This window comes from Ailuropoda melanoleuca, chromosome 9, assembly GCF_002007445.2.
Source record: "Ailuropoda melanoleuca isolate Jingjing chromosome 9, ASM200744v2, whole genome shotgun sequence".
In the NCBI taxonomy this organism is placed as follows: domain Eukaryota; kingdom Metazoa; phylum Chordata; class Mammalia; order Carnivora; family Ursidae; genus Ailuropoda; species Ailuropoda melanoleuca.
This window is the reverse complement of record NC_048226.1, coordinates 75719631-75746904: the sequence shown is the minus strand read 5'-3', so window position 1 is coordinate 75746904 and position 27274 is coordinate 75719631. Positions and strand designations below refer to the sequence as shown.

Sequence of the window (27274 nt, the reverse complement as noted above, 5' to 3'; positions counted from 1 at the left end):
ACCTGTTAGACGTTTTCAGAGTGTGAAACATAAAAACCTCATCCAAATACTTTTTAATCTGTATGTTAAATCTTCCCACAGTTTTGAACATGAGATAACCAATATATTTTTCCTCGATATAATTTCTTCTATGACTATTGCTGTCATCAATAGTGGCTACCACAGAGTTTGCAATCCTTGTCACAACCCTGAGGTTTCCATTCCTCTCTCTTTCTATTACCTTAAACAACATCATTTGTTTTCTTTTTTTCCATCCCTCCCCCTCCCTCCCTCCCTCCCTGCCCTCTCTTTTTCTTTCTTTCTTTCCTTCCTTCTTTCTCAGCAAATATAATTAGATCTTGACTGCATCGCGCTTTCACCAAACAACAGAAATGCATTCTATAACTTTCAAGATGAATGACGGTCATTGTTCTATAGAATTTTCTGCCACCATTACAATCCATGACAATGACATATTTAGGTCTTTCCTTTTTTCTGTTTGAAAAAAAACTGAATTTTTGCAGCAGGTGTATGTATTTTTTTCTTAATGACTTTTCTGTGTAAAGAATTTAGGTTGTTTTTTTTTTTTTTTTCTCCTGCAGTACTGTGAGGAAGCCCAAGATAACCTTGTGGAGACGCCACTCCATGCAGGAGAACTGAGGAACCCAGCTAAAATCCAGAATCCAAACCTTGGGATATGACTTCAATCAAGCTAATCCAGCAGAAAATCCAGACATCACTGAGCAGACAGGAGGCACCCCTGCCCAAATTCCTGGCCCAAACTACTGTGAGGAAGTGCAATGGTTGTTGTTTGAGTCATTAGATTTGGAGCTGGCTTGTTATGGAGCAATAAGAACAGAAACAAGCACCAGGTATCATACATATTGCTCAGTAAACATGTCCCAAATGTGGATTATCCAGTAGTAATACTATTTTTATTCAGGTTGCCCAAAGATGCAGCCTTAGCTGTTTACTACTTTCTTCCTCTTCTACCCTTCTCTCACCTCATTCTCACATCCCCATTTTCTGTGTTAGAAACCACAACCCATACCTCTTCTATCCGGGTGGGCACTGCTTTGCTTTCCATCGAGCTATAAGTAGAAGAGTGCGTGGGACCACACTGTCAGGCTCCAGTCTAATCTGCAAGGGGATTTCCCACATGCAGTAACTGGGGGGGCGGGGGGCTGCCTACTAGAAAGAGTTACAAAAATGATGCTTTGTTAATCTTTTCTCACGTGCTTTGTTGTTATTACAATTTTATAGTGGTTAATCTATAAACTGGCTAACTGATCTAAAGATAATGAAGAGAGGACTATATTTGGTCTTCCTTATATACACAACCAGGGAACTGAGACCCTACACTTGATGACAGTAAGAAAGTAAGACAGCGGGCAAGCAAGCAAGCAAGAGATTAGAAGCAATGGCCGTGCGCCACAGCAGATCAGATAGACACTCTAGGAAGCTTTGAACTATGAAGGAAAATTTACTCTATAAAAGGAGAATGATATTTTGTTATAACAATAAAACACCTAAGTCTATACTATTGCTTCAGCACTCCAGTGATCTTGGTTATTTTGGAACATTGCTATTTGGAAGCAGTAGTTTGAAGAACATGGTCTCCAGGTTGGGTCTTTGCCATTGGGCACCTTTTGGGTCCATCTTCATGGGGAGGAGAGCAACTTTCTTCTCACCTAGGGTTTTTGTTAAGTGCCTCATTTCCCAGAAAAGGATCCCAGTTCTACCACCATTTAGGCTGACTCTCAAAGACTTTGGCTCTGCCCTTAACCAGCCAGTGTATAGGACACTCTAAATACTTGTCTAGGAGCACAATGTTGGAGTCATTGCCATTTGCATCCCATCAAACATTAGGTTGAGATACTGCTGCCTAGCAAGCAGACCAAATTTGTGTGGTTTAGGGCATCATCAAAGCAAGAAAAAAACAAAAAATAGGGAAAAAAATACTTAAGGGAATGATTTTAGCTTCTGATATTTAGTTAATATGAAAAAATCAGACTATTATTGGAATTTCTTTTACTTATTTTATTCTTTTTACTTTTATTTTGACTTTTAGTATGTATATATGTGTGAGAAAACAGTGGTAAGAAGTGGGGAGTACCAATACAACTTTTTAGAAGTTAGGTCCTATAAAGGTCCTAAATGGGCCCAGATTAATGGTAAACAGATTAATGGAAGCCTGTTTCAGGTAAAAGCAGTTTATCCATTTCTCTTTTAGATACTCTACAATCTATCACCAATAGATACTCTACAACCTATCTGTCTTGGGCTCAGTAGTAAGGCTTATAACCAATTGAAGTTATGCCATCAACCCGTATAAAGACAATATAAGAAACATCACAGTGGAAGTTATGACTATTTGCTGTCATGTTGAAGATATCACTTCATACAGATTCATTGGGTATACATTATGAGAACCCACAGGAGACATTTGTTCTGACCTCAGAGCAAGTTGTTAGTCTCCACAACAACTGGTTTCTCTCCCTGATGGGCATTGTGGACTCATGACAATGTTTACGTTTTCTCCTTTGCATTGTCTTTCAGAAAGACTAGAACCCACTTTTCAGTCCAACTCTGAACTCCTGCATGGGGCATTCAAGTTATATGAGCCTATCTCATCCTCCCTTTTCTTTAACTTGAAAAGCCATGTATTAACTGTTTTCATTTTAAATGTAATACATATTTAGTGAAAATTTAGAAATGTACACAAATGGATAAAAATATGAATCATGATGTAATTTTGATGCATAGCCTCAGATTATGTTTAATTTCCTTAATTGCTTGTTTTAATTCTATTTTGTTTTGGATATTAAAAATATTTTTGTAAGCTAGATCGTATCTGACATGTTTTCTGAAACAAGATATAGTGTTCCAATTTTTTTTTTCAAGATTTACTTATTCATTTGACGGAAAGAGAGAGAGAGAGAGAGCACGAGTGGGAGGGGCAGAGGGAGAGGGAAAGAGAATCTCAAGCAGACTCCATGCTGAGCTCCAAGCCCAATGCAGGGCTCGATCTCACAACCATGAGATCACGACCTGAGCCAAAACCAGGAGTCAGAGGCTTAACCAACTGCACCACCCAGGTGCCCCTATAGTGTTCCAATCTGTCTAATTTATTAACCAGAGTATTTAGAATGCTTTGTTCAATTATAATTGTCCCTGTTTATGGATATATATGTGAAGATCCAAAATAGTGCACTCACCTGTTCTAAGTAGAGTAAGGTCTGTGTAGTTGGCCCAGCAGCTGCTAAATGGAATTGTTGTATTTCCACTCAGACCACTGATTTGGTTATTATTGGAGTCCTTTAGTCGAGCCTTCAAAGTCAGTGAAGTAATCCCAACTGATACACAGTTACCCTAACGAAAAAAGTAGTAGAGAATTTTAATTGTCCTGTTCCCATGCCCCCCCCTTTTTAAGATATGTGACACTTCCTTTTTTAAAATGCCTCATTACAAATTTAAAATCTGCAGGAGCTTCTTTCCCTACACAAGGAGTTCACAAATATGGGTGGGCACTGGAACAAGTTCACTGAAAAGGAACACTTTCAAAACAGGGAAAGATTATATCCATTAGTCCAGCTTTTAAGGGGCAGTGTCATTCTCAGGTTGCCAGTGGACCAGGATTATTGAAGCTGGCTCACTCTCCAAAAGTTATAGCTTCATTTCTTCACTCAACTAAAGCTTTGAGTTGGAACTTACATCAGAGTCTACTGCCTTCACTGAAGGCTGCTGAGAAAATGGCTGTCCTGGTTGAGCTGCCACCGGCTGAGTGATCACTGACAGCGAGGACACAAAGGCCACATGATGAACAGGAAATGCAAACCTTTCAACTGGTTGGGCGGTCACCTGTAAATAAATGGTCATGAGTGATGAAGTGGTTTTCACATGACAAATGGCAGTCAGGAACAAATTCATCTTAGCTAGGCTAAGTGTAATAGGGAATAATAAGCGTAAAAATACGTTCAATATGTGAAGTTAATTTTATTACAGTATTCCCTCTGGATCGAATTCATGAAGCATTGTTATAAATATTCAAAGCAAAGCACATTTTATACCAATAAATAATTTTTTAGAAGATAAGTTCCTTTTTCAACTACTTTATCATTTTAGTTATACCATTAAAAAAATAGCCAACATTGATTGGGAAGACGTGCCCTCTAAATTATTGTATTGAACTATAAAGAGTTAAAGGAAGAAATAAGCAACAATTTTTAAATAGCTAAGATGCATTTTTCTAGCTGCCTTTTCTTACCTTAATCCAGGCAGAATCACTTGGGCTGGGGATAGGGTCAGTAATAGACATGAAAGAGATGTTAAATCCAAGGATACTACTGGTTTTTCCTGAAATTATAGCTTGTCCAAGAGAATCAGCAATTTTTTGGAGTTCAGTTAACTGCATCTGACCTGTAGGGAAACAGTAATATGACATATGGGTTATAAGAATATAGGACTGTGAGTTTTTCATTTTGCTTTTTGTTTTTTTGTGGGTTTTTTTTGTTTGTTTGTTTTTGTTTTTGCACAACTCCATCCACAATTCTGGAATTCTGTAGCTTTTTCACCACCCCTGAGCTCAACATGACGAAGTCCTATGAGCGAGCTTAGGAAAACGGAGCACTCAATAGAACATGTTTTTAAGCTGCAAATAAAGAAAAACCAAAGGCGGATAAAATAGATACAAGAAAAGTGAATGAAAGCATAGTGGAAAAATATACGTCTCTTAATTTAATCCTTTCCCATGCCATTCTTTACTGAGAAGTGAAACAATATGCAAGTTTGTCACCATGTGCCATTTTTTAAAAAGAGAGTTTTAATTTTGGCATGTAAGGATAATTAGCATGATTGAATTTACACAATGTACATTAGTAAATTCTGAAGTTAACCCTACATGACTCACAAATTGTTGCTTGTTCTAAATGTTGATGATTTTCAAGGTTAATTTTAACACTACAGGCAGTTTCTATTGTCTCTGTCTAGCTCGGCAGACCTTCTTACACTTACTGGCCCCACGGTGCTCCGTACCTAAGAAGTGGTCCCTCTATTCATCATACTCATTTGTCAGAGCCTGGTACTTTTGCCTGATCCCTTCTTCTACTTCGTCTGTCGCCCACACCACATAATCACAGTTACCAGTTTCCAGACTTCTCTGTCTGCACTGTCTAAATCCTAGTCAAAGCCATCATTTACTAAAACAGCTTTTAAACTGGTTTTCTTGCACCCATTCCATCCTTCTTCCACTCCATTGTATATACTATAGTCTGACTGATCTTTTAAAAAACAGCTGTATCCAGGATCTTTCTGATGCACTGTAAGCCTTGACAACAGTTCTTGTGTAGTTATCCAGCAACTTCTATATCCAGAGTCCTGCCTTGAGGACTATGAGCATTGCATTTCCTCCTTTAAGGCTAAACCATGAAGCTCAGCGTGCTCAGGAAGAAGGAGGCAGCTGACCTCACATAACACATCGAGGCTCTTAGGGAATTTCAGTCCTGTCGGTCTAACACGTCTCTTTGGGTTGACTCAGACCCTCTGGATAAATGCTTAGTCTTTCAGATTTCTTCTTCTTCCTCCCGACCCCCACTCCTTCCATATACTCTTCTCCAAATGGCTTCCCAGGTATGAGGGCTCATGTGGCCAAGTGGTAGCAGGTACAAAGAGGCTTCATCTCCACCGACTACTGCTACCACTTGTCCTCACTGGTTTTTGGTGCAACGTGGCAGGTCTGACCTGCCTGCACTGTTGACAGGTTTTCTCTGACCACTCGACATGTGAAAGCATCCATTTCTGGTGACTGCCACCTTAAGAAACCAAAGTCCTTAACCTGAAGAGCTTTTATTCCTGACCAATCTCTGTTTATGCAGAGATCCCCTCAATACTTCAGTAACCCTTTTTGACGACATCTGGGAACTCCTGGATATCCCGACACCACCTGAAGGCCGTGGAGAGCCAGCAGTATTACTACCTTCCTTGCCACCACCCAATATTTTGCTGTGAATTCCCTCTATGCCACATTGTAGGGTTTTCCTTGAGACTTGAAAGCCTATCTCAGAATATGTCTGAGAAACATGCCATTAGCCTGTCCCTCTGACTGCCCCCATCTCCATGTTCTTAGACTGTCTTATACCTGTCTGGATAAATCTAACAAAATAAAACTGCTTAAAGGGGATAAGGGGACGGAAGAGGTTGTATGTGAAGAAATTTAGATCACATATAGGAAATAAGTCAGTTTCTTTGGACATTTGAGTGGCTACATGGGCTTACAATGACCCCACTCCATGTAAGGGCTTCCTAGGAATTTCTAAGAGTTGGTGAGCAATCTATATATGTACCATGGAACCACTACAACTCTTAGAATAAATGAACCAACTGTGTTGAGTCAAAAGCCCTGACAGGGCTGATGAAGGAAAAGTAACCTATGATTGGGTAAAGAACATTATGGGAGATTCTGTTACAACACAAGCCTCACTTCCTGTTTCCTTCAGCAAAGAGAGTTGATCAGCACCTCCCTCTGCTCCAGATAGCCTTTCCACAGGCTTACCTCCACAAGGGAAGAACCTCTGTCTGCCTAGCTGGCAGAATTCCAAAACAGTATGTGTTAGGCGCATTGGGTCAATCCTTCAAAGCAAACCCCCCGGGGTAATGAGTGATGACCCCTAAAGGCAGGAGGCGAGAACTTCACCCAGTACCCAGGCTGACATGAAAGAGAGCCCTGGGGATTAAGGAAAAAGATGATGGACAGAGATAAGGCAGATGCTGATTTTCTGAATCTGAAATTTATAGTTTGGAGGCTCTCTTTAAGAAAAAGAATGAGGTAAAGTCTTACTTCTGCGATTTGATAGTAACAATGATTGGGGTCGCATTATTAAAGGGACCCTTCTCCCAGGTCCCTCCTATGACTTGTACAAGTGAAAGGCCTTGAAGCTTAAACTTCATTAGCTGGATGGTAATCTTCCTCTGATGGGGATCTAGGTCTCATTTTTTTTGGAGATGGGTGTGCCTGTTGAGACTTGTGCTTGACTACCGGAGACAATGGCACGGTTGGGAACGCATGCTGGGGATGGATGCCAAGAGGCCAAGAAAGTTCAGCTGCACCTCAAGACAAGCTTGAGTGTAGTGCAGAGCAGAGAAGATCACCCACCCGGTAGCAGAGACTATGAAGACAAGAGGCAACGTGGGGGTCTGAAGACAGGAAAGCCCCCTTGGTATTCTGATACCAACTTAAGCAGATGGAAAGGAAAAAATCTGAAAGGCTGAACCTACCCAAATGCCCAAACTGAGTGACTCTAAGGAAATAATATAAAGCAGCAAAGATACCTCTGGTGGGGCAGGTAAGCTTATTTTTAACTCTGATACCTACAAAATGGGGATGTGGAGAGTGAGGGACAGAGGAAAGTGTGACAGCTGGTGATTGGCTCAGTTGTAGAAATTAAAGATAGAACATATTTCTGCACATTTGCATTTGTTAGGGTACGTTTGTGACTTTACTACAGCCCAGAATCTCCAAAGGCTTACTCTTTTCCCTGGGAAAATATCCACAATCTTTTTAGCTCATGAAGAAAAGAGCTGCTTTTTGTTTCCATGATTTAGCGCCCGCCTACCTCTCAATTTCACCTCCAGCAGCTTGCCCTTCCTGGCTCCTGCCCCCACACACCACTCAGACCTTCTCCAGTTCTTCCAATGCACCCCCTTCACCAACTGCTTCCTTAGACTTGAACGTTCTTATTGCCCTCTTTTCATGGACGCTTTTTATGCTTAATCTCACAGCTATAAGGTCAATTCCTTAGGTCACCTCTCAAATCCGCTATATTAGGTCAAATCCTTTTGTTACATTTACTAGTTGCTACAATAACAGAATAGAGGCTAAAGTGCCTTTGTAATTCCAAAATAGTTTGGGATTACAGGAATAGAGTAGGGAAAAGGGTCTCCAGGCCCTTACAGGGTTCAGGATGTGGGGTTGGCAGGACTTCCTGAGGCCAGGTTTACCAGGCTCTGATAGTGTTATTTGTGAATGTGGGTCCGGTATTACATTCTTCCAACTCAAATGTCTACTCTTCATACCTGCAGTACCATCGCTTAAGAACTGAAGAGGAGCATCTCCAATCTCCAATGCCACTGTGAGTCCCGTGGATCTCTTCCTCCGTAGACTGTCCCCTTGTATTATTCTGCTGACACGGATTTTGTCACTTGGTATCTTTAGGAACAAGGCAAGATTTCTAACCAGATTATGAGAGCTATAGAAGTCATCTTCTGTTACAGCAGGTAGTTGGAAAGAAACAAATATGACTGCAGTGGTGTGGATTTCAACAGGTATAGTTCCTTTAACCAAAAGGTAAAGCATCTGGTAGGTTCTATCAAAGTAGTTTTCACCAAGGACAGTGGAATTCAGGTTAGGAAGGAATTGCTCTATGAAGAAAAAAAAAAAAAAGCCAAAACAGCACAGTTAAAAATACTTATGTTATCACAATTACCATGTAGTATTTAATATTTGTTTAAATATAGGAAATTCTGAAAAAATTCAACATTATTCTTCCATAGGAAAGTATGCATATTAAAAACAAAAACACTTATAGAACTGACATGCAAAATAAAAATCAACCCTTTAAATAATGCCATTAATCATCATCATACATTACATTTATTTTAAAAACAATGAGCTATAGATACAGTATAATTGAGAAATAAAATCCAATTATGAACCCAGGAGCCCATATCGGTACTGGTAACACTATTTACATGTTCAGAATTTTAAAGCCTTTACCAAAGGCATTTAGTAATTTAAAAAAGGTAATTTAACTTTAATAGCCTTCTAGAGTGCTATATATCAACTCTGAAGGAGCATTTACAATTCAGTGTTTCTATTTTTACCAAGGACAGAAGTATGTAATACAAATGAAGTATACACGAAATATACTAAATATCAGAGGGATTTTATACCAATGAAGCAGGTTTACATTTCAGCCTGAAAAACCTTTGGTTAATGCAAAACAAATTCTACTAGGGAATTGACTTTTGTAAAAGTGACTGAGACTTTTATATATATATAAAATGAATGAATATATATACGATTTTATGGCAGAGTATCAAAAATTTCTAAAAGCTAATAAATCCACTAAGAACTCCTGAGCCCAGACAAAGCCTGAATCATATAATAGTACCTGAATGGGACCTGCAGCTTCTTACCACATTTCATAGTGAGGCTTACTAAGAAAAATAAATTAAAATTTTAGGAAGAAGAAGATACTTCTTATGAATGTAACAGACATTCATAGCAGTTGGTATTAAGAAGCCATTTCATTATTATCACGTATTTCTTTCATATCTACTAGCATAAGTTCTAGATGCACTTTGGCTTAAACATTCTGTGAGTCTGAAGAACGTGCTTTTATATTATGAATTGAAGCTGCTCTCAAACTGCATTTAGAGGGGCATGCACCATTTATCCTGGGTAACTTCCTCTTGTCTTCCCAGTAATGGAAGGAAGCAGAGACATGCATAATAAAACATTTTGGGTAATCTAAAATAATATGTATAGATTCATAATACAGGAAGTTATTTTGCATCCTAAGTGCCAAAGCAAAATATTCATTTAAGACCAATGTTGTATCAGAAAAAAGTAATTAGAAGAAGGTGGTAGTAATAGTGTTTTTCAGCCCTTCAATACTTACGTAACCAATTCCCTATATTAAATACTGTTTGTTGAGATAGTTTCTATTTTCCCCATTTGAATGATAAGAGTACTTGGTACCAAAAATGTTGTTTTTAAAAAGAATTAAAATGTATGAAAATGAAGCTGTAAATATGGGTAGTTATTTGTATATAAAAAGTGATACCACGGACTCTCTTAGCTTATCAGGAGGCAATATGGCATAATGGTCAAGTGCATGGCTTCTAGAGTTAGAATCTCTGGGTTCAAGTCCTTGTTCTGCCCTCACCATCTTTGATATTACCATGGACTGAATTGTGCTCCCCTCCCCCAGATTCACGGGTTAGAGCCCCAAACCCCAGTGTAAGGGTATTCAGAGATGAAGCCTTTGACAAGTAATTAGCCTTAGATGAGGGTGGGGACATCACGATGGATTAATGCTCTCATAAAAAGAGATAACGAGAGCCTGCTGTTGCTCTCTCTGGCATGGGAAGTTACAGGGAGAAGGCGGCCATCTGCAAGTCTTGAAGAGAGCTTCACCAGAACCTGACCCTACTAGCACCCTGACCTCATACTTGCAGACTCCAGAACCGTGAAAAAATAAATTTCTGTTTTTAAGCCCCCCACTTCATGGTATTTTGTTATGGCAGCCAGAGCTAAGGCAGAGACTGTAGCAAATTAATTCACCCCCTTGTGTCTCAGTTTACTCATCTGTGCCTTGCTCTAGGGTTATTATTAGAATATAGTAACAATGAGTTCTTATATTCAAATCACTTAGAACAGTGCCTGGCACACAGTAACATTTCTGGAAGCACTAGCTATTCAGACTATTAGAAATAGGACTGGCTCCACAGACAGTAATGAATGCCCGTTATCCGTTCACACTCTCATGTCTAGCTGATGTTATGACCTACAGCACACATTTATGTAATTGTTAATCAAGATTATGGCACACATCTAAAAATGATAAGAGCACATGTGGAATGGAATGTACTGGCCTTATTAGTACCCTGTTTAAGAAAAGGACTTCAATGAGCAGATATAAATCCTGGTCCTGCAAATATTGGTAAGTGGGTAAGTTTAGCCTTTTCCATATATTTCATTTAAGTCCAGAGTTTATTATATTGACTCCATTATGTTCAGTTAATGTTATACTAGCTTTCTTGGCAATACTTCTGGTAACTGCCAATTAATTTTGGCTCCAACCTCCATGAAACAGAAGTAAAGCAGAGGTAGGGTAAAAATTCTAAGCCAAATTTCTTCTGTAAATAGGAATAACTGAACTACATGTAGAACGTAAATGCTCTCGGGGGGAAAGGAGCGTGCATGATACACAAAAGCTTATATCTGCACGTGTGCAGGTGCATAAAGTGTTCCATCAGGAATAATCTTTCAGGACACATATGTTATAAATGAACACATCTTAGAATTTGGTGGATCATGGTAACAATACCTTCTCTTGGATTTGTCAATGGCTAAGGAACTAAAAATATTAATAATGAAACATTACAAAGAATTTTATACATAATAAAGTATGTATGTAATGTGTTCTTTATTTTTCTGAGTAAATACCTGTGTACAGATGTCTATTAAGTTCACAGTATTTCTGTTGAGGGTTCCATACTGTATTTTTGGGGCAAACCAATGCATTGTTCACATAGACATCCAAACGCTGAAATGTGGGGAAAAAAATTCCTACCACCACAGCCTGTTAAAAATAAACAACATTTTTGTTTCTTAAAAGAACAATGAAACAGAATATTTAGAATTTGGCACTGAAAAATGTCCTTCAGCTATATATACCTCTGTAAAATAGTAAAACTAAGTTTTATGGACTGATGATAAGTATTGAGTTAAAATTTGTAAGTGGTCTTACATTCAACCATTCATACAGATGTTATAACTTAACTCTTAATTGATGATTCTCAGTAGAAAAGTAAAATGTAAGAAGGAATTATTAGAGTATCTCTAAAAGAAACATTTCCTTTAAAAGATAAAGTTCCAGTACAGGCTCTCAACTCCAGGGGCAGGGGGAAACAGAGAATTGAGCAGTGCTCAATAATGCAACTGCACAAAATTAGCTAATGTTGAAAAAAATGCTTACCTCTGACACCAATTTGGTAGTAAGACTGATAAAAATGAGTCAAAATAACTATACTCTCTGATTCAATTTTGTTCATTTCCTATGTTTATATTCCTCACATCTCATGCTATGGGTATAATCATAAAGTAAGAGGACTAGCTTTTACAAGGGCGGAAAGAAATTAATAAGGAATCTAATAAGCTATATATAGTTTTGGAATCTTTTTTTGAGATTGTCTTCAGAGGCTTAGAACATTAACAGTCACATTACTTCGTAGTTATTTTTAAAATTAAAAATATTCTCTTCCATTCAAAAATTGAGGGCCTATCTAAACCAGGCCCTATTCTAGGAGCTGTCATAAGCCTCTGCGCTCTCTCTCTTCTTCTTCTTTTTTTTTTTTTTGATTATGTTATGTTAGTCACCATACAGTACATCATTAGTTTTTGATGTAGTGTTCCATGATTCATTGTTTGCATATAACACCCAGTGCTCTGTGCAATATGTGCCCTCCCTAATACCCATCACCGGCCTATCCCATTCCCCACCCCTCCCCTCTAAAACCCTCAGTTTGTTTCCTGGAGTCCATAGTCTTTCATGGTTCATCTCCCCCTCTGATTTCCCCCCCTTCATTTTTCCCTTCCTTCTTCTAATGTCTCCCTGCTATTCGTTATGTTCCACAAATATGTGAAACCATATGATAATTGTCTTTCTCTGCTTGACTTATTTCACTTAGCATAACCTCCTCCAGTTCCATCCATGTTGATGCAAATGTTGGGTAATCATCCTTTCTGATGGCTAATATTCCATTGTATATATGGATCACATCTTCCTTATCCATTCATCTGTTGAAGCATCATGGCTCCTTCCACAGTTTGGCTATTATGGACATTGCTGCTATGAACATTGGGGTGCATATGGACCTTCTTTTCACTACATCTGTATCTTTGGGGTAAATACCCAGTAGTGCAATTGCTGGGTCGATCAAACATCAATGCCATTTTCCAAAGTGCTGGAACAAACAATCCTAAAATTCATGTGGAACCAGAAAAGACCCTGAATCGCCAAAGAAATATTGAAGAAGAAAAACAAAGCTGGGAGCATGATGTTGAAGCTATATTACAAAGCTGTGATCATCAAGACAGCATGGTACTGGCACAAAAACAGACACATAGATCAATGGAACAGAATAGAGACTCCAGAAATGGACCCTCAACTCTATGGTCAAGCCCCTGCCCTCTTTGAGCTTATATCCTACTGTGAGGAGAGAGACAAATAAATAGTAGCAATAATAAGTAAAATACAAAGCATGTTAGAAGGTGGTAAGTGCTACGGAAAAAAAGGAAAGGTAGATCAGAGTATGAATAATTGGGAGAGCCAACTAGGGTGGGATGTACAGGCTAGGCCTGTTGGAGGAATGGGGGGAGCCCGGGGGAGGGGGAGTTAGCCACCTACGGCAGAATATTCCAGGCAGACTCAACATCTGGAACACGGGTCTCGAGGTTAAGATGGCGGAGGAGTAGGGGACCCCTTTTTCAGCCGGTCCCCTGAGTTGAGCTGGATAGGTACCAGACCAGCAGGAATATCCACGGAATCAGCCTGAGACGCAGGAAGATACATCTGGATCTCTACAAATGAACATCTCCAGCGCTGAGTATCGAGGTACGAAGCGGGGAGCCGTGAAACCGCGCACAGATATCGGAAGCTAAACAGAAGGGGGAGGGAGCCGCCGTGTCAGGGCGCCGGGAAGCGGTAGCCACCTACAAGGGGGAGCGGACAGACCGCGGACCCGCACACTTGAGACAGCAGGCTGAGAAGGGAGCTCCGGGAGCGCACGCGGGACGGCTGGCGGTTGGCGGGCCACCTGCACGGGGGAGCAGGCGGACTCGCGGACAGCACCCGTGAGACACCAGACTGAGACGGGGAGCTCCGGGAGCCCGCGCGGGGCGGCTGGCGGCGGGCGGGGTTGGAAACACAAAGGACAGAGACGTGCCGGCCCTGGAAGTGAGGGCTGGGACGCCGGGTGTGGGGCGCACAGCCCGGGATGCTGCAGGGTTGAGCAGCACCAACAGAAACAGAGTTAAAGTGGCCAGAACATCAGTGGAGAACGATCCGCGATCCCTCTGTTCTGAGACAGAGGCTGAATTTCAGCCGCTGCTGCTCTCTCAGAAGAGGCATAGCAAACCGCCAGGGAAAGCCGCCAGAGAACAAAAGCCCGGAAATACCGGCTCACAGGGTGCCCATCCCCATCCCCCCTCGCAAGGGACACAGAGACTCTACCCAAACAGGGTTTTCTGAGTACCTGCAGGCAGGCCCCTCCCCCAGAAGGCAGGCTGAAAAATCAAGAAGCCCACAACCCGGAGCGCCTGAGTGGCGCAGTCACCAAGCACCTGTCTTCGGATTAGGGTGTGATCACAACGCTCCGTAAGGAGTCCTTCATCGGGCTTCTCCACCGGGAACCTGCTTCTTCCTCTCCCACTCCTCTGCTTGGGTTCCCTTTCTTGCTGACTGTCTCTCTCTCTCTCAAATAAATAAATAAACTCTTTAAGGAAGAAGCCCACATCCCTAAGATCTCTATAAAACAAGGGCGCACGGCCTGGGTCCCAGTCAACACTTGGGCTCTGGACAACCCTGCAATCTCTCTTCATCAGAATGACGAGAAGGAGAAGTCCCCCCCAGCAAAGAAAAGATAATGAGTCTGTGGCCTCTGCCACAGAATTGGCCTCGGCCACAGAATTAATACATATGGATGTATCCCAATTATCAGAAATGGAATTCAGAGCAACAATGGTCAAGATGATGAGTAAACTTGAAAAAAGCATCAGAGAAAGCGTTGCTGAGAATATAGAATCCCTAAGGGCAGAAATGAGAGCGAATCTGACAGAAATTAAAAATTCTATGAGCCAAATGCAGTCAAAACTAGAGGCTCTGACGGCCAGGGTCACCGAGGCAGAGGAACGCGTTAGCGAATTGGAGGATGGGTTAGTAGAAGAAAAAACGAAAATAGAAGCTGGTCTTAAAAAAATCCACGCCCACGAATGTAGATTACGGGAGATTACTGACTCTATGAAACGATCCAATGTCAGAATCATCGGCATCCCTGAAGGGGTGGAGAAAAACAGAGGTCTAGAAGAGATATTTGAACAAATTGTAGCTGAAAACTTCCCTAATCTAGCAAGGGAAACAAGCATTCGTGTCCAAGAGGCAGAGAGGACCCCATCCAAGCTCAACCAGGACAAACCTACGCCACGGCATGTCATAGTGCAATTCGCAAATATTAGATCCAAGGATACAGTATTGAAAGCGGCCAGGGCAAAGAAATTTCTCACGTACCAAGGCAAAGGTATCAGGATTACGTCAGACCTGTCTACAGAGACCTGGAATGAGAGAAAGGCTTGGGGGGGCATTTTTAAAGCTCTTTCAGAGAAAAACATGCAGCCAAGGATCCTTTATCCAGCAAAGCTGTCATTCAGAATTGATGGAGAAATAAAGACGTTCCAAAATCGCCAATCATTAACCAATTTCGTAACCACGAAACCAGCCCTACAGGAGATATTAAGGGGGGCTCTATAAAGGTAAAAAGGCCCCAAGAGTGATACAGAGCAGCAAGTCACAACCGATACAAAGACTTTAAAGAGAAATGGCATCATTAAAATCATATCTGTCAATAATCTCTATCAATCTAAATGGCTTAAACTCTCCCATAAAACGCCACAGGGTTGCAGATTGGATAAAAAGACATGACCCATCCATTTGCTGTCTACAAGAGACTCATTTTGAACCCAAAGATGCATTCAGACTTAGAGTAAGGGGATGGAGTACCATCTTCCACGCAAATGGACCTCAAAAGAAAGCTGGAGTAGCAATTCTCATATCAGATAGACTGGATTTTAAACTAGAGGCCATAGAGAGAGATACAGAAGGGCACTATATTATTCTTAAAGGAAGTATTCAACAAGTGGATATGACAATTATTAATATATATGCCCCCAACAGGGGAGCAGCAAGATACACAAGCCAACTCTTAACCAAAATAAAGAGACATATAGATAAGAACACAGTAATAGTAGGGGACCTCAACACCCCACTATCAGAAATAGACAGAACACCCTGGCAAAAACTAAGCAAAGAATCAAAGGCTTTGAATGCCATACTCGACGAGTTGGACCTCATAGATATATATAGAACACTACACCCCAGAACCAAAGAATACTCATTCTATTCAAATGCCCATGGAACATTCTCAAGAATAGATCATGCTCTGGGACACAAAACAGGTCTCAGCCAATACCAAAAGATTGAAATTATCCCCTGCATATTCTCAGACCACAACGCTCTGAAATTGGAACTCAACCACAAGGAAAAACCTGGAAGAAACTCAAACACTTGGAGGCTAAGAACCATCCTGCTCAAGAATGACTCGATAAACCAGGAAATCAAAAAACAAATTAAACAATTTATGGAGACCAACGAGAATGAATACACAACGGTCCAAAACCTATGGGATACTGCAAAGGCAGTCCTAAGGGGGAAATACATAGCCATCCAAGCCTCACTCAAAAGAATAGAAAAATCTAAAATGCAGTTTCTATATTCTCACCTCAAGAAACTGGAACAGCAACAGAGGGACAGGCCTAACCCACTGACAAGGAAGGAGTTGACCAAGATTAGAGCAGAAATCAATGAATTAGAAACCAGGAGCACAGTACAGCAGATCAACAGGACTAGAAGCTGGTTCTTTGAGAGAATCCATAAAATTGACAGACCACTGGCAAAACTTGTCCAAAAACAAAGAGAAAGGACTGAGATTATTAAAATTATGACTGAAAAGGGAGAGGTCACGACCAGCACCATTGAAATTGCAAGGATTATTAGAAACTTTTATCAACAGCTATATGCCAAAAAACTAAACAATCTGGAAGAGATGGAGGCCTTCCTGGAAACCTATAAACTACCAAGACTGAAACAGGAAGAAATAGATTTCTTAAATAGGCCAATTAACTATGAAGAAATTGAGTCAGTGATAAACAACCTTCCAAATAATAAAACTCCAGGCCCAGACGGTTTTCCTGGGGAATTCTACCAAACATTCAAAGAAGAAATAATACCTATTCTCCTAAAGCTATTTCAAAAAATAGAAACAGAAGGAAAGCTACCAAACTCATTCTATGAGGCTAATATTACCTTGATCCCCAAACCAGGCAAAGACCCCCTCAAAAAGGAGAATTACAGACCGATTTCTCTAATGAATATGGATGCCAAAATCCTCAACAAGATCCTTGCTAATAGAATCCAACAGTACATTAAAAGGATTATCCATCATGACCAAGTGGGATTCATACCTGGGATGCAAGCATGGTTCAACACTCGCAAATCAATCAATGTGATACATCATATCAACAAGAAAAGACTCAAGAACCATATGATCCTCTCAATTGATGCAGAAAAAGCATTTGACAAAATACAGCATCCTTTCCTGATTAAAACCCTTCAGAGTGTAGGAATAGAGGGTACATTTCTCAATCTCATAAAAGCCATCTATGAAAAGCCTACTGCAAGCATTATTCTCAATGGGGAAAAGCTGGAAGCCTTTCCCTTAAGATCAGGAACACGACAAGGATGCCCACTCTCGCCACTATTATTCAACATAGTACTAGAAGTCCTTGCAACAGCAATCAGAAGACAAAAAGGGATCAAAGGTATCCAAATCGGCAAAGAAGAAGTCAAACTGTCTCTCTTTGCAGATGACATGATACTCTATATGGAAAACCCAAAGGAATCCACTCCCAAACTATTAGAAGTTATAGAACAATTCAGTAAGGTGGCAGGATACAAAATCAATGCCCAGAAATCAGTTGCATTTCTATACACGAATAACGAGACTGAAGAAAGAGAAATTAGGGAATCCATCCCATTTACAATAACACCAAAAACCATACGTTACCTTGGAATTAACTTAACCAGAGACGTAAAGGACCTATATCCTAGAAACTATAGATCACTTTTGAAAGATATTGAGGAAGACATAAAAAGATGGAAAAATATTCCATGCTCATGGATTGGAAGAATTAACATAGTTAAAATGTCCATACTACCCAGAGCAATCTACACTTTCAATGCTATCCCGATCAAAATACCGAGGACATTTTTCAAAGAACTGGAACAAATAGTCCTTAAATTTGTATGGAACCAGAAAAGGCCCCGAATCTCCAAGGAACTGTTGAAAAGGAAAAACAAAGCTGGGGGCATCACAATGCCGGATTTCGAGCTGTACTACAAAGCTGTGATCACAAAGACAGCATGGTACTGGCACAAAAACAGACACATCGACCAATGGAACAGAATAGAGAACCCAGAAATGGACCCTCGGCTCTTTGGGCAACTAATCTTTGATAAAGCAGGAAAAAACATCCGGTGGAAAAAAGACAGTCTCTTCAATAAATGGTGCTGGGAAAATTGGACAGCTACATGCAAAAGAATGAAACTTGACCACTCTCTCACACCATACACAAAAATAAACTCCAAATGGATGAAAGACCTCAATGTGAGACAGGAATCCATCAAAATTCTAGAGGAGAACATAGGCAACAACTTCTATGACATCGGCCAGAGCAACCTTTTTCACGACACATCGCCAAAGGCAAGAGAAATAAAAGATAAAATGAACTTATGGGACTTTATCAGGATAAAGAGCTTCTGCACAGCCAAGGAAACAGTCAAAAAAACTAAGAGACAGCCCACGGAATGGGAGAATATATTTGCAAAGGACACCACAGATAAAGGACTGGTATCCAAGATCTACAAAGAACTTCTCAAACTCAATACACGAGAAACAAATAAACAAATCATAAAATGGGCAGAAGATATGAACAGACACTTTTCCAATGAAGACATACAAATGGCTAACAGACACATGAAAAAATGTTCAAAATCATTAGCCATCAGGGAAATTCAAATCAAAACCACACTGAGATACCACCTTACGCCAGTTAGAATGGCAAAGATAGACAAGGCAAGAAACAACAATTGTTGGAGAGGATGTGGAGAAAGGGGATCCCTCCTACATTGTTGGTGGGAATGCAAGTTGGTACAGCCACTCTGGAAAACAGTGTGGAGGTCCCTTAAAAAGTTAAAAATTGAACTACCCTATGACCCAGCCATTGCACTACTGGGTGTTTACCCCAAAGATACAGACGTAGTAAAGAGAAGGGCCATATGCACCCCAATGTTCATAGCTGCATTGTCCACAATAGCCAAATCATGGAAGGAGCCGAGATGCCCTTCAACAGATGACTGGATTAAGAAGCTGTGGTCCATATATACAATGGAATATTACTCAGCTATCAGAAAGAACGAATTCTCAACATTTGCTGCAACATGGACGGCACTGGAGGAGATAATGCTAAGTGAAATAAGTCAAGCAGAGAAAGACAATTATCATATGATTTCTCTCATCTATGGAACATAAGAACTAGGATGATCGGTAGGGGAAGAAAGGGATAAAGAAAAGGGGGGTAATCAGAAGGGGGAATGAAACATGAGAGACTATGGACTATGAGAAACAAACTGAAGACTTCAGAGGGGAGGGGGTGGGGGAATGGGATAGACTGGTGATGGGTAGTAAGGAGGGCACGTATTGCATGGTGCACTGGGTGTTATACGCAACTAATGAAGCATCAAACTTTACATCGGAATCTGGGGATGTACTGTATGGTGATTAACATAATATAATAAAATAAAATTAAAAAAAAAAACAAAAAAACAAAAAAACATCTGGAACACGGGCCCAGGTGGTAACAGGTCTGGGGTGTTCTAACAGCAAGGAGCCCCATGTGGCTTGGGGAGTAGACGTCAGAGAGCTAAGGATGTGAGGACTCTGGCTCTTGTCCAAAGCCCAATGGGGAAAGTACTGCAGCGTTTGGGGCTCTCTGTGGCTACTGAGGTGAGAAGAGACAATAGAGCAGGCAGATGCAGAGCAGTGGGAGGACTTGGGAGCCAACTGCCTTACTCCAGGGAAGAAATAATGTTGGCTCAAAGTGGGGGGTATTGGTGACGGTGGTGAGAAGCAGTCAGATTCTGGATATTTTGAAGGGACACTCAACAGGATTTGCAGGTGGACTGGATGAGGAATATGACCCAAAGACAGGAATCAAGAATGGGTCCAAGGTTTTATCCCCAGCAACTGAAAGGATGAGATTGCAATCATCTGAGAAGGGGCGGGTATTTCTCTTTGCTACCATTTTCTCTGCTTCATCTTATCCACACACTTTCTTCACATTCCTAATACTCTGGGACTTCCAAGCCTCACGATCTTGGGGGGAAAAAAAATCTCAATTATGAGACTATTGTTTAACCTCATACTCTTTCCCCACTGACACAGTATATATAAACTTAACTGTCCCAGCTGAATTCTGTTTATAATAAAATTTTGATATTATTGAAGATATTCAAAATAACATACTGTGATCTCTGAAGTCAATTCCAAAGGTGTATTCCTGAAATATAAAAATAGCAGCATGGAAAAATAAATATATAATTCCAGTGACCAATTCTGGATGTGCACTATTGTTATATAAAAGTTCAGGTTTGCTGCCAATCACACCAATCATAGGCCTCACTATCATGATGGGGGAAAGGTGCTTGGTATGCATATATGTTCTCAGGCTGATGGAAACTTTCTGGACTAACAGTATTTTTAGTAGTACCCTGATGATCCTTGTGACGGTGTTCAGGAGAACAGGGAAGGAGATAAAGTCCATATAGAAATATATGTCAATAACCAACAACAATAACTGAAGAAATTATTTCTGTCTTGTGTTACCTTTTTATGGTCAACATTAAGCAACACCAGTCGAAGATTCTGAGGACTGGTGCCGGTGAAGTAAATTTCATAAGATTTGTCCAGAGCCACAATGCTATGAAACAGGGACAGTCTTCTCTGGCACGTGTATCCAGCACACCAGCCATGATCCTGCGGGCCTAAAGCCACAGAAATGAAAGTTCATGTTCTGTATTATGAACATTATTTAGCACAAAGTCTGAAGAGTAATTGTATTAAAAAAAAATTGCAGTGGTCAAGTTCAGCGTTTACTTCCATTATCCATCCACCCATCTATCCTTAGCTTAAAAAGAAGGCAGGGAAGGATCTCCTCCCTACTCCCCTTACTTTTACACTGTGTAGGGTAAAAAAGGTAAGTTAATGTGTTGTATTTGCACTGGAGGGTCCTTGAAGGAAACAGTAGGTTTATATGATTCTCTACTTCAATAATCATATTTAAGCTCAGGCCACATGATAAGAAAGAAAATGCTTGATCCTTTCTCCTCCTATCAAATGTGAATTTAGGTAAGGAGTCAACTTTCTCAGACTCTTTAGTGAGAAATATGAGGTCACAGAGTTAATTTATTAAAATCAGAGCCTGTACTTGGAAATATGGACATTTGTATGGTTAAACCATGGATTCATTCATTCTTTCACTCACTCATTTCTTCATCAGTTAATTTGTAAATTCGACAAACTTTAAGTTTGCTTCTTAGGAAGTCTAATCTTCCTCTATTGTTATTTTAATACATTTTGTTAAAGACTGTCATTATAGGAACCATTGGAGGGTCAACCTCATTAATGAACTGAAGTAATCCGAGAAATAACACTCCAATAAACCCTTTAGAAAGCCAAAGACAGTAGATGCTTTTCTACCTGAATCCAGACATTTCCAGAACAGGCATAACATGACTCTTGTGGCAAACTTCTTTATTTCACTTCAGTTTTAAAGTGGCTGGGATTATAAAACATTGAGAGATGGAATAATAGATTTTCTTGATGTATTTATTCATTAGCTTTGCTCAATTTCCTGGTTTACTTGGAATTCTTATCAATATTTATAATTGAACTTCAATCAAATTTTGAATCAATATAAACTTCTGAAGCTCAATTAGAATATCAACTTTCTCTTAGCATCCAAAATGCAAATTCTACTTTTAAATAAACCTTCTTTGTGAGTTTTGAACACAGAAAGCAATTTCTATGTATAAAATGAAAAATTTAGAATAGCAAAAACCATATTTTAAAAATAAATGAGATTGAATATTAAAATTTTAAAGGAAATTTTAGTGGTATTCAATAACTTTTACCTTGGGAACTTCTTCCCAAATAATGTGGTTGCATCTAATGTTTCAGTGATACTTACAACATTGTCATAATTTTTGCAATCCTGCTATCCTTTACTTAAGACTGTTCTTTAAATTGACAGTCACCTTAAAAATTTTAAATTTATTTTTAAGAGAAATGTCATGTCATTACTGTAAGTAGAAAGCATATATAGCTTTTCAGAAAAGAAAATAATGTAAAAATAAATAGAATAAAATCTTTCTCCAGCATATAAAACAGAGCAATTTGAAAATATCTCCATTATTCACACTGACTGGTCTAAAGTTTTTCCCACAAGCTCTCTGCTTTGAAAGAGCTGAAAGGCAGCACGTGAAATGGGGTTGACTGTAAGCCAAAGAAACCAAGCAAATTGCATCTTGCAGGCAACAGAATTGAGGAGAGACTTGAAATCACATAACTTTGGGACACCCCTGATTTAGCTCATTCTATTTAACACATTTTTTTTTACATATGACTATTTCTTTAGGTGTTCTTTAATTTCCCTGCTAACACATTTTAAAAAATGAATATTTTTGTGGGGTACTAGCTATTTTGTTGAATCTTGAAGATATTTTGATCCTGTCAGAGCACAGAAATCTTTTTAACCCAGGTTACATGCCCCTTCAGCACTGGAAAGACTCTTAAGCCTTAGGGACTACTCTTTGAGCCCCCCATACTATCTCAGGGTAATACAACAAGTCCCTGCCCTCTATTTTCTGCAGCTCTTAGAAGTTCACCTTATTTATTCAAAAAACCCTGACTCTTAAGTTGATGTGACTTCTTATGGAGACCACTACCTTCCCTCTCTACTAGAGCCACCCTGACCAGAATGTAAGGAGCCTAAACATCTTGGTAAGATGTTCTTGACAGTCAAAGGAATCAGGAATGAAAACGAACAAACCAACCCCAAAACACTGATTCAAGATTAAGTCTTAGAAGGATTCATGAAAATAAAAATGGAGTAGGCTGAAAATACCTTCTCAAGTATTCCAAATAACACACTATCTGCATTTCAGTTTATGTAAGGCAAATTGTCTTTTTGGAGACACTTGGGCCAATTTTTCCTTAAAATATTTATGCCACATTATTAATACAGGCATGAAGCTCAGTCAAGGAATAACTTTCCACTTCTTCTCCTAATGGTCAATTTGGAGTAACTATCCTGGCTTTCTAATATGGGAATCTACTGATGTGTCAAACAGTCCTGATGTCTGTTAGTTTAATGTGATAAGTAATTAGTGAGATGTCTCCATGCATGTAATAAATAGTGAATGCTTCGAGTAACTACTAGTTTGTTTACACTGAACACCCACCATTAATGAGATCAACATAACCATCGCTCACTACAGCCACTGGTGAGAGTCTTCGAGTTTCCGTGTCCGAATCTAGGCTTTCAATAGCCATCATTGCATATTCCATCCCAAAGCACCGATAGCTCTGCCATTGTGGAATGTATTTACAGGTTGAATCTCTAATAATTCCTAGAAACAAGTATACACATTTTAGTGAGGAAAAGCAATCTCTGCAAAAACATCCATGTACTTTTTCTTTTCTGTAAGATTAGTAAGTAGAAAATATGTTATTGGTTGATTACCCCAATTACTAAAAATAAAAGACAGATGTTGTTTCACAAACTTGAGAACTAACAGAAGAATATCCAACGAACCTTTGCGAGGGGCTTTCTCAGTGACAGGAATTCTACTTCCATTTGGGAATGTGAGCATCACCTCAGGAATCCTGTAGTCTCCAATTCCAAATTGACTATTTCCATTCCATTCATATTCTGCTTGAGGTATCACCGAACCAGAATTTCCCAGAAAGGAGCCATCCATATCTCTAAGAAAAGATTTCCTTTTGGCATCACAGACCATGTCTACACAATCAGCTGGATTCACCTTACTGTGGAAAAAAGGCAAAACATTAGTGTCCTTCCCCTGTTTCTAGAGAGCATTTCAGTGGAGGAGTGCTTGATAAGAGAGTATCCAAAGTTTTTTTGATTGAATCTTATCATTTCAGAAAGGATTCAAAATGGGAACAATCACCTATGTAATTAGTATTGTAATAAGGTCTGATTTTCCATTTTGTTGGTTTGTTATGTTATTATTAATTCATTAATAATATATTTACATATTTAATGAATGAAATATTTAACATATTTCAAAAGGATGAGTTATACCCGTGAGATATAAAATTAGAATTCCATTTTGTTAGTCCATATTTTTTAAATGATAGATTTCAACCTCGTGCATTGCTTACAGTATACTAACACTGCCCCATTGAGCAGGCAAACAGTCTGTTGTGTAGGACATACAAAATCCCTGTGTTGGAAGTCTCTCCCTTCTTTTTTTCATGGGTCTTTAAAATTTATAGAAGTTTTGTATGCTTACTATAAAATAATCTAAATACTTAAAGTTCAGTCTTCCTACCTCAAGCTCTTAGGCCATCACCAATTGCAGATTAATATATAATATTATATAGACTTTTGTTTATGTATATATAAACAGATATACTGGATTATGATTGCTATGCTACATATTTTAGTAACCACTCTATAAATACCCAAACTGTAAGACATAAAATACTATATACTTATCATGTAGTTCAACCATAGATAGCATTCTGCTTTCATCTTGAGCTACCTGCAGTGTTGATTGTTAACTGGTAATAATAACAAAATATATGCTAAATTTGCAATATACTGCACATTACATAGTATACATGGTATACAGTATAGTTAAACTATGTCATGATATATACTATGGGGAAATATAACTTATTCCAAAGTTATAGCAACAAAATAATGGTGGAAAGCTCAGAACTGTTAGGTAGTGCTTAGCATCTCTTTCCCTTTTTGCTGTAAGAGAGACATGAAGGGGTAAGTTACCCCTGACTGTACAATAATAGTCTTGGAGATGACTTGAATAAATATTTCTGTAGCTTGTGGGTTCTTTGTGTTCAACTATGCGAAGATGCTATTGTGAGCAAGTCTGTAGGCAGAGTACCCAGTGGCACTTTTATGGTATGACTTAGGGCTCTGTCTTTACTTCATGTTGCAAAGACACAGAATCTGAAATGTAGATTTTTGTTCAAGTGATTTATTGAAAGAGTTCTTTCAAAAAAGAAGGAGAGAAGACACATAGGGTGAAGGAAAGAAAACGAGATTACTATGGTCTGTGGACTAGCTTCATTCTGATCCCAGGGGTACTTATGGATCATTAATTGCACCCAGAATTGCTCCCACCTTGAGACAAGGGGGTTGGCTTTTTGTATTCCTGTATAAATTAGTCATTTTATGGACTGCAAGGAGGTGGTGTTAGGGAGGGTTTTAGCCCCCCAAGGCTATTCCTATTTGGCTAAGAGCAATTTTCTGGAAAAGAGGGCAACTGTAGGTTATTTTTGGCCAACATTTAGAGCATTGGGGAACTGGGTGAACAGCCTTGTAAAAAGGATCTGGGAAAACGCCAATAGCATCTTAACAAAAGCACAAAGCCAAAGACATTATATTTTAAAATGTGGTATTTTCTGGGGTGCCTGGGTGACTCAGTCAATTAAGCATCCAATTCTTGATTTTGGCTCAGTTCATGATCTCAGGGCTGTATATTCGAGCCCCACATCGGGTTCTGCACTGGGCATGAAGCCTGCTTAAGATTCTCTCTCACCCCCTCCCTCCCATCTGCGTGCCCTCTCCCTCTCTCTCTCAAAAAAAAAAGTATTTTATGACCGAGGTATTAAAATTATATATTGCATCTGAAAGATTCAATGATAACTAAACAGAAGCTAATAATATTCTAGTGAGGAGAGGCTCTACTGAGCCAAAAAATACTACAGTTCAGTAATTATTAAATGAGGAGATGTGCAGTTGTCACCAAAACAAAATCAGATGAAGTCAAACTATTTATGAAACACTCCATTTGTCTGAAGAGATGCCTATCTAACTAGACAGCATTATTCCTTGTCTTCTGCCTATACTGAAAATGATCAAAGATCTCTCACAAAAAATTCCTTTCCTCCAATCCTGCCTTATAACTGAATTCCTGTTCTGCGTCTCTAAGAAAGTGTAGCAGTTACTGGCTATTTTGTTTTAAGATTTAGTGTCTAAGTGGCTCAGTTTCTAGAAATATTCTGACTCCAACTGACTTTTGTGATTGAAAAGTCATTGTTCTGAGTTTCTGCATATTCTCACAATGATTATAATGATTGACATGAAATTTCAAAGTGCATGTTGGGGTGAATGTGGTAAGATAATCTGGAAAGCTACAGGAAACAAAAGAGGTAAGGAAAAGGGAGGAAATGATAGAGATGTCTCTCATTCCTAATGACCATTAGTGGAGAGATACTAATGGACAACACACTTCTAACCTGGTCTGTATCTTTTATGATGGTATTACTTATGATGTATGGAAAAAACAGTCTGAGAAAATATACAACTTAAAGCCTAGCTTCTTCAATTTAACTGAAAACACAGATGCATTAAATAGTCTTAATTTTCATGATACTGATTAAAATTTTATAGAAATTAATAGTTACTTTAATATATCAACTTTTTCAGATCTATGGCAGGGGAAAAAGACAATGGAAAGCTATAAATAAAGGAAAGGAAAAAAACAGGACTTTCATATATCATACCTTATATCAGGCCTATGTATGAATATTTTTGATTGTTCAGTAGTATCAACCAGCTGTATGTCCTTCACATGGATTGGATGCTGTAAATCTTCATTTAAAGGGTTAGTAATGAATATCACATTAGTTTCACCTGAACAAACATTCTTAAATCCAACAAATGTTGAACCTAAAACATAAATAACAGAAAAATAATTATTTTCTATGGCAAAAGTGATAAAATCAGTTTCATTTCATGTACATTCCAGCAAATGCATCATATAACATGTAGCTCTCACCTTATGTGGTAGATAGTCCACCACTATTCGTGTTAGATTGCTGCCTCCCTACATTAATACCATTGATAGTCTTCTCATGTTTTCTCTGAACTTAGTTATGGGATTTGCTTTGACTAACTAGACAAGAGCAATTGTGATATAAGCAGATCTGAAAAGTGCTTGCATGTTAGGGCTCACTCTCCTTTGTTGCTCTTGGGGACTTCTGTGATTTCCAGCCTGTGAATGAGCTTAGAGGACATATGGCCCCATCACCCCCCTTACTCTAGCTAATGGCCAGCCCAACCACTGGCAAGCACCAACCACCAGACATGGAAGTGAGACTATCCTAGACTGACTAGCCCCTATCCATCCTGTAAACTGATGGCAGCCTAAGGAATAATCCCAGCTGAGACCAACAGAAGAACTATCCAACTGAACAAGCCCAAACTGTCAATCCACAAAATCATGAGCTAATAAATGATTGTTTGAAGACTAAATTTTGGAGGTATTTTGTTATGCAGCAAAGACTAATTGAA

The 27274-nt window shown here is 39.3% G+C and overlaps 1 protein-coding gene across 1 annotated transcript in view; it reads right to left on the bottom strand.

The window, feature by feature from the left end:
- Positions 1–27274, bottom strand: part of PKHD1L1 (PKHD1 like 1) — a 165871-nt gene that overhangs the window by 12371 nt on the left and 126226 nt on the right. Inside the window, exons 68-76 of the mRNA XM_034668487.1 lie at positions 26485–26650; positions 23525–23757; positions 23172–23339; positions 20536–20693; positions 11207–11342; positions 8050–8394; positions 4247–4398; positions 3694–3840; positions 3198–3351 (exon numbers count right to left, since the gene is read on the bottom strand). Coding sequence (XP_034524378.1) covers positions 3198–3351; positions 3694–3840; positions 4247–4398; positions 8050–8394; positions 11207–11342; positions 20536–20693; positions 23172–23339; positions 23525–23757; positions 26485–26650 — 1659 coding nt within the window. The remainder of the gene's footprint in view (positions 1–3197; positions 3352–3693; positions 3841–4246; positions 4399–8049; positions 8395–11206; positions 11343–20535; positions 20694–23171; positions 23340–23524; positions 23758–26484; positions 26651–27274) is intronic.